Source organism: Carlito syrichta, unplaced genomic scaffold (genome assembly GCF_000164805.1).
Source record: "Carlito syrichta isolate Samal-C Ts95f unplaced genomic scaffold, Tarsius_syrichta-2.0.1 Scaffold308186, whole genome shotgun sequence".
NCBI classification, from domain to species: Eukaryota; Metazoa; Chordata; class Mammalia; order Primates; family Tarsiidae; genus Carlito; species Carlito syrichta.
This window is the reverse complement of record NW_007252282.1, coordinates 3302-10634: the sequence shown is the minus strand read 5'-3', so window position 1 is coordinate 10634 and position 7333 is coordinate 3302. Positions and strand designations below refer to the sequence as shown.

The following is a 7333-nucleotide window of genomic DNA, read 5'->3' as shown; positions in this document are numbered from 1 at the left end:
AAAAAAAAAAAAAAAAAAAAGAAACAGAGTCTTGCCACGTTGTCCAGGCTGGAGTGCAGTGGTTATTTACAAATGTAATCATAGCACACTACAGCCTTGAACTCGTAGGCTCAAGCAATCCTCTTGCCTCTGCCTCCCAAGTATCTAGGACTACAGGCATGCATTACTGTACCTGCTGTAGATTCCATTTTTGAGTCTAGGTCTTTACTCCCCAGCTAGACTATACACTCGCTGAGGGTTAACACCATGTCATACCACCTCTAATTCCCAACCTCTAACATAACAGGCATCTCATAAATGTCAATGGTCACTGCCTCCACCAGTGTCAATGCCTCACCTCCAAACAGCCTTGCACGACTGTTGACACCCAGGGCTTTCTTGTCCCCTTTAGCTCTTAAATAAGTCCCTTTTCAGACTTGTCTTTTTTTTTTTTTTGAGTTGGGATCTCACTCTGTCACCCAGACTGGAGAGTAGTGGTATGTTCATGGCCACTGCAGCCTTGACCTGCTGGGTTTAGCTGATCCTTCTGCCTCAGCCTTCCAAGTAGCTGGAACCACAGGCATGCACCACCATGCCCAGCTAAGCTTTTTAAAAAATTTATTGTAGAGATGAAGTCTCACCAAGTTGCCCAGGCTGGTCTCAAACCCCTGAGCTCAGGCAATTCTCTCTCCTCAGCCTTCCAAATTACTGGGATTACAGGCGTGGGCCACTGTGCCTGGTTCTTATCTCCATTTTACCAAGTGGAAATGGAGGCTCAGAGAGGGTTAGAGGTTTTTCCAAGGCCACACAGCTTGCAAGTGGTGAAGCCAAAAGAGAATGGATGAATTTTTTTTTTTTTGAGTTGGAGTCTCACTTTGTTGCTCAAACTGGAGTGCAGTGGCATGCTCACAACCACTGCAGCTTCTATCTGCTGGGTTCAGGCAATCCTTCTGCCTCAGCCTTCCAAGTAGCTGGAACCACAGGCATGTACCACCATGACCACGCCCAGCTAATTTTATTTTATTTATTTATTTATTTTTAATTTAAAATATTTATTTATTTATTTTTTTTTTTTTTTGAGTTGGAGTCTCACTCTGTCACCCAGACTGGAGTGCAGTGGCCACTTCCGGCCAGCGCAACCTCGACCTGCTGAGCTCCAGTGATCCTGCCACCTCAGCCTTCCGAGTAGCTGGAATTACAGGCATGCACCACCACGCCCGGCTGATTTTTTGATTTATTGTAGAGATGAGGTCTCGCCAGTTGCCCAGGCAGGCCTCAAACCCGTGGGCTCAGGCAATCCACTCACCTCAGCCTCCCAAAGGCGCGGGATTACCGGCTGAGCCACTGAGCCCGGCTATTTTTATTTTTTTTAATTGTGGAGACCAGGTCTCACCATGCTGCCCAGGTTGATCTCAAAACTGTGGGCTCAGGCAATTCTCTCGCCTCAGCCTCCAAAACTGCTGGGATTACAGGCATGAGCCACTACGCCCGGCTGGGTGAATATTCTTAACTACTGCAAGACTACCTCTCATGTTGCCAGAGCGCAACACTCCAAAAATGCAAACATATTACTGATCATTATAATAATAATAAAATCGATATCACATCAAATATTAGCTACCTGGTGTCCCCCTATGGAGAGCTTGTTTTGTTTGAACCCCTGAAGGCCTTTCCACATAGTTGAATGATAACGACGGCAGCTCTTTATTGAGGGTCTGCCCTGTCCCAGCACTACACTTTCATTACAGACAACTTCTGCCATGATTGCAGTAGTCACGGGAGCAAACCCAAGCTCAGAGAGGTGAACTCACAAGTCCAAAAGGAACAAGAAGCAGAACAATCTGAATCTGAACCCAGATGCCAAAGCCCGGGCTTGGGAGGGCAGTGGCACAAGCACCAGAACCTCAGGATCTTGCCTCATGTCTGCGTTTCCTGCTACTCCAGGATCCCTTACCAAAGGATAGAGGCAGGTGGTAAAGGAAGACCCCTACCAACTCAGGGACCCAGGATCAAAGATGCAAAAAGACAAGTCTCTGGCCCGGTGCAGTGACTCGCACCTGTGTCCCCTTTTACAGACAGGAGAAGCAAAGCCCCAAAGATCCCACAATGCATTAGTCACAGAGGCAAACTGGCAGACCCAGCTCCCCAGGCTAGGGTTTTTTCTCTGTGTCTGCTCTGTGACCTTCCCTTGGGCTGCTCTGCCTGCAGCCATGTACCCGTGAAGGTTTTGGCCCATAATGGCTGTGAGGTCAGCAGCCCAAGAGTCTCGTCGGGATATCTGGATCTGTAGAGATCTCCCCCACAGCTGGGTCTCTCCCCAGTTTGAGGCCAACGCCACACAACCTCCACCTCTCACAGATTCTCCTGCAACTGAGTTACTGTTTTATTAACAGGGAGACTTGGAGCTAGATCAACCAGGTCAACTCCCAGCTCTTCCCAGCTGGGAAACCTTGGCTAACTGACATTGCCTCTTTGAGTCTCAGTTTCCTCATTTGTGAAATGGGGATAATAGCAGAGCGTGGTGGCTCACACCTGTAATCCCAGCACTTTGGGAGGCAGAGGCAAGAGGATTGCTTGAGTCCAGGGGTTTGTGACCAGCCTGGACAACTTGACAAGATCTCATCTCTACAAAAAAATTAGCCAGGCATGGTGTTGTGTGCCTGTAGTTCCAGCTACTTGGAAGGCTGAGGTGAAAGGATTGCCTGAGCCCAGCAGGCTGAGGCTGTGGTGGCTGTGAGCATGCCACTACACTCCAGTCTGGGTGACAGAGTGAGACTCTGATATAAAAAAAAAAGATGGATAATAAAAGTCATGCCTGATCCATAGTTATTGTGAGGTTAAGATGAAGCATTTCTAGTGCCCAGCACTGTGCCGCCCAACCCATGGGAGGATAACTGTTGCTATCCTAATAGATGACCTGGCTATGTTCTTGCTGGGCACTTTCTCTGAGGTTCAGGGGTTCTTAGCTGGCCCAGTGGCTCTCTCCCTCTCACATCTCATCTTTCCCCTGGTCTTTGTCTCAGTATCTCCTATGAGGGCAGCCTAATGTCTGGGCCCCTTTCCATCCACTGAGTGATCTCAAGAGCCAGGAATGGGGGGTATGGGCCTCCGGTCCTGCCTCAGGAGGAAGGAGGAAGGAGATGGCTCTCTGAACTGGCTAGTGTAGCCAATCCATCGAGGGGACTGGATCTTAAGCAGATAAAGGAGGAGGAGGAAGCTCAGGAGAGCAGGGCACGACATGGCTGGGAGGGAGGATGGGCCCCCAGCACCTGGGAGGACCAACCTGGAGCATTCTTGCTTGTAGATGTCAATGATGTTCTCCACTAGCAGATTCCTCTGCAGGCCATACACTCCGTGACGGTCCATGATCACCTCATGGCGGCAGGAGGGGCAGCGGAAACGGCCTCCGGACATGGACACTGAGCCACTTCGGTTGGTCCAGTAGGGATTTGCGGCCTGTGAGTGGCAAAGGCCAAGGTGAGGCTGGAGCTTCCTCCTCAGCCCTTTCCCTTCTTACTCTCCTTCTCCCTGCTCACCCCAACTACTCCTGTCCTCCCAAACTGCCTGGAGTTCCTGGGTTGCTGTGTGAACCAGCCTGCTCACACACAGCATCTGAGAAGCAACTAAGCAATCTACAGGCTTGGGAGTCAGCAGAGCTGGGGTCGAGCTATGTTTATTCTCTCAGTGACTTTGGGCAAGCAACCTTATCTTTCTAAGCCTCAATTTGTCCACTTATGAAATGGGCATTACAATTAAAACAAATTCCTAGTGTTGATACTTTAAAAATAAAATAGTCAGGAGCAGTGGCTCAAGCCTGTTATCCCAACAATTTGGGAAGCCAAGGCGAGAGGATTGCCTGAGCCCAGAGGTTCAAGACCAGCCTGGGCAACTTGGTGAGACCTCATCTCTACAATAAATCAAAAAAATTAGCTGGGCGTGGTGGCGTGCACTTGTAGTTCCGGCTACTTGGAAAACTGAGGCAGAAGGATTGCTGGTACCTAGCAGATTGAGGTTGCGGTGGCTGGGAGCGTGCCCCTGCACTTCTGCCTGGTAACAGAGTGAGACTCCATGTCCAAAAATAAAAATAAGATAAAATAGTGGGAGAACTTTTTTTAAAAACAGAGACAAGACCTCACTATCTTGCCTAGGTTGATAGCAAATGCCTATGCTTAAGAGATCCTCCCACCTTGGCCTCTCAAGATGCTGGGATTAGGCATGAGCCACCATATCCAGCCAGAAGAACATTTTGTTAATGGCCCTTGGGGAATCATGAGTCCCACCTTCAGCCAGGACATCCCTCCTCTTTCTTTCTTTTTCTTTCTGAGTTGGAGTCTCACTCTGTTGCCCAGGCTGGAGTGCAGTGGCACACTCATGGCCACCGCAGCCTCTACCTGCTGGGCTCAGGCGATCCTTCTGCTTCAGTCTTCCAAGTAGCTGGAACTACAGAAATGTGCCACCATGCTCAGCTAATTTTTGGATTTATTGTAGAGACGAGGTCTCACCAAGTTGCCCAGGCTGGTCTAGAACTTGTGGGCTCAGGCAATTCTTTCACCTTGGCCTCCCAAAATGCCAGGATTCTAGGCATGAACCACCGCATCTGGTCCTCTTCCTTTCTCAAAGAGATGGATCCCTTCCTTTTGCTTCATTGTAGGGCACAGCCTCAAAGGGAAGATATCTCTACTGCCCAGTGCCCCTCGCCATCCTCCTTCCAAAGCTCTGGGCCCCCTGCCACCAGGAGCTGGCTCCAGCCCCAGGGTCTGGTTTCTCTCTCCTCTCCCCTGCCTTCCCTCTTATCACTTGAGGCATTTGACTCTCCACTGAAGAGTCAACAGCAGTGCTCAGGGGTGGGGGAGCTGTGGGCTGGGTGGAGAGGGGAAACATGCGTCATGGAGAAGCACTGGGGCAGCCAGAGCTGCCTCCCAGACCCCTCAGCCCAGTCCAGAGGCCTCTGCGAGGGCTCACTTCGAAAGGGAAAGAGTTCATCCTGGCTGGAAGGCTAAGAGGGAAGGGAAGCTGAGTAGCCGCCTGCGGTCCCAGGACGGGGCTATGCCCAGCACTGACCTGGAAGATGTCGTTGGCACACTTCCGGCAGAGGTTGTGCTGGCATGGCAAGATGACCACCGGCTTGGTAAACATCTCCAGGCAGATGGGACAGATCAGCTGCTTCTCCAAGTTCTCCATGGGGTTCCCATCCTGGATGAGGCTTGACTTATAATCCATATTGTGGGGAGATGTGGGAGCCCAGTTAGCGGCTTCCTCTACCTGTCTTGCTCTAAGTGGACCTGGGGCCTTGCCTTTGTCACAAAACACCCGGCCGGGTCCTCTCTGCTTCCTCCTCCTAGGGCCCGAATTCTGCCTTGGTCTAAGGCCCCTCCGATATTTATAGCTGGATCTTGGTCACATGAGCCCCGGGAGGGGACCAGCTGAGCATTCCGATTCCAAGTGGCTGGCGGGGCTTGAGTTTCCTCCAGGCCTGAAAGACTGGCACTCTCAAATCACATGCAAGAGTGAGCAATCGCTGTTCTTCTGGGATGGGGGTCGTAAACAAGAACAGCCTGTTCAGAGGAGGCTTAGGAAGGACTGAGTACCCAGAGTCGCCTCCAGGAATAGGTCTCCCCCAGTTCCAGGCTAGTAGGTCAGGGATGAGACCCAGCAAGTGGGCCACTGGGATTCGAGTGGTTGATGGCCAATGCCCCCTCACTGACCTAAATCAGTTCCATCCCTTCCTCTGGATCCTGCACAACCTCTCTGAGCCTCCATCTCAGGCACAGCATTTTGTTGGAGACTGTGGACACCCCATCCCAGCCAGCCTGTCCCTCCATCCCCTGGCCGTTTATTCCACTTCATGTTGAAAGACCTCCCTTGAGATGCGGTCTTGTCCCCTCATTTTATAGATTCTGAAATAGTTCTAGAGAAGGAAAAGACCTTATTCAAAGTCACTTAGAAAGTACAAGACGTCAGGCGCAGTGGCTCATACCAGTAATCCCAGCACTTTGGGAGACAGAGGCAAGAGGATTGCCTGAGCCCACGAGTTCGAGACAAGCCTGGGCAACTTGGTGAGCCTTTGTCTCTATAATAAATTTAAAAAATTAGCTGGGCGTGGTGATGCATGCCTGTAGTTTCAGCTACTTTGAAGACTGAGGTGGAAGGATCGCCTGAGCCCAGCAGGTCAAGGCTGTGGTGGCCAGGAGCTTGCCACTGCCCTCTAGCCTGGGTGACAGAGTGAGATTATGACCTCCCCCAAAAAAAGAAAGTAAAGGAAAAAGCCAGGAATCTTATTCATTCATCAGACATTTTTCTGAATTCTAGTATATATCAGGCACCAAGGTGACAGATAGATGAGTAATCTGTTTCCCTGCCCTGAGATGTTCACAGCCCAGGAAGTGAGATGGACAGGAATAACTTTTGTGCAGTGCCATGAAGCCTTGTCTGGACACAAAGAAGTTAACTGGAGGCTCCCCTTGGCTCTTTGCACAAATTTCAGTTTTTCTCCGTGTTTTTTAGGACATCTTCCATGTTGGCAGGTCGAAGTCATTAGAGCTGCTCTAGTGGCTGTTTTTTGTTTTTTGTTTTTGAGTTGGAATCTCACTCTGTCACCCAGACTGGAATGCAGTGGCATGCTCCTAGCCACCGCAGCCTCGACCTGCTGGGCTCCAACTATCCTTCTGCCTCCGCGTTCCAAGGAGCTGGAACTACAGGTGTGTGCTACCACGCCTGGCTATTTTTTTATTTATTATAGAGACAAGGTCTTGCCAAATTGCCCAAGTGGGTCTCGAACCCGCGGGCTCAGGCAATCCACTCGCCTCGGCCTCCCAAAGTGCTGGAATTACAGGCTGAGCCACCGAGTCCGGCCTGATGACTGTCTTTAAGGCAGAATCTCATGCAGGAACTTCGGGGTCATTCAGACTAAGGTTCTGGGGCAGAAGACAGGGAGCAGTGGCATCAGGCCCCAGGGGCCTGATGAGCCGAAGGGGCCGTGGAACATACATGAGGCATATGTAGGATCTCAAGAAAGAAGGAAGGCCACAGGTGGTGGCTCATACTTGTAATCCCAGCACTTTGGGAAGCTGAGATGGGAGAACTGATTGCTTGAGGCCAGGAGTTCAAGACCCACCTGGGCAACATAGAGAGACTCCCCACCTCTAAAAAAAAGAAAAACAAAAATAAAAAAAGAAAGAAGTATGATGGGAACCATGAAACAAGACTTAAAACAGAGAAATCAACCTTGGAGAAGAGAGGAAATGGGAGGAGAAGAAGAAGAACCAGTTACAGGAAAAGGAGGCCTTGAAAACAAAAAGCGGGAGAATTTTGAGCAGAGGACGTTCCTCCAAAATGGTAGTGGCTAGTTTTTGCT

The 7333-nt window shown here is 50.3% G+C and overlaps 1 protein-coding gene across 1 annotated transcript in view; it reads right to left on the bottom strand.

Annotated features, from left to right (window-relative positions):
- The window catches only part of TRIM63 (tripartite motif containing 63), a 23639-nt gene extending 18308 nt beyond the window's left edge, over window positions 1-5331 (bottom strand). The window contains exons 1-2 of the mRNA XM_008065184.1: window positions 5041-5331; window positions 3263-3435 (exon numbers count right to left, since the gene is read on the bottom strand). Coding sequence (XP_008063375.1) covers window positions 3263-3435; window positions 5041-5199 — 332 coding nt within the window. The 5' untranslated portion in view covers window positions 5200-5331. The remainder of the gene's footprint in view (window positions 1-3262; window positions 3436-5040) is intronic.
- Between the last annotated feature and the right edge of the window lie 2002 nt (window positions 5332-7333).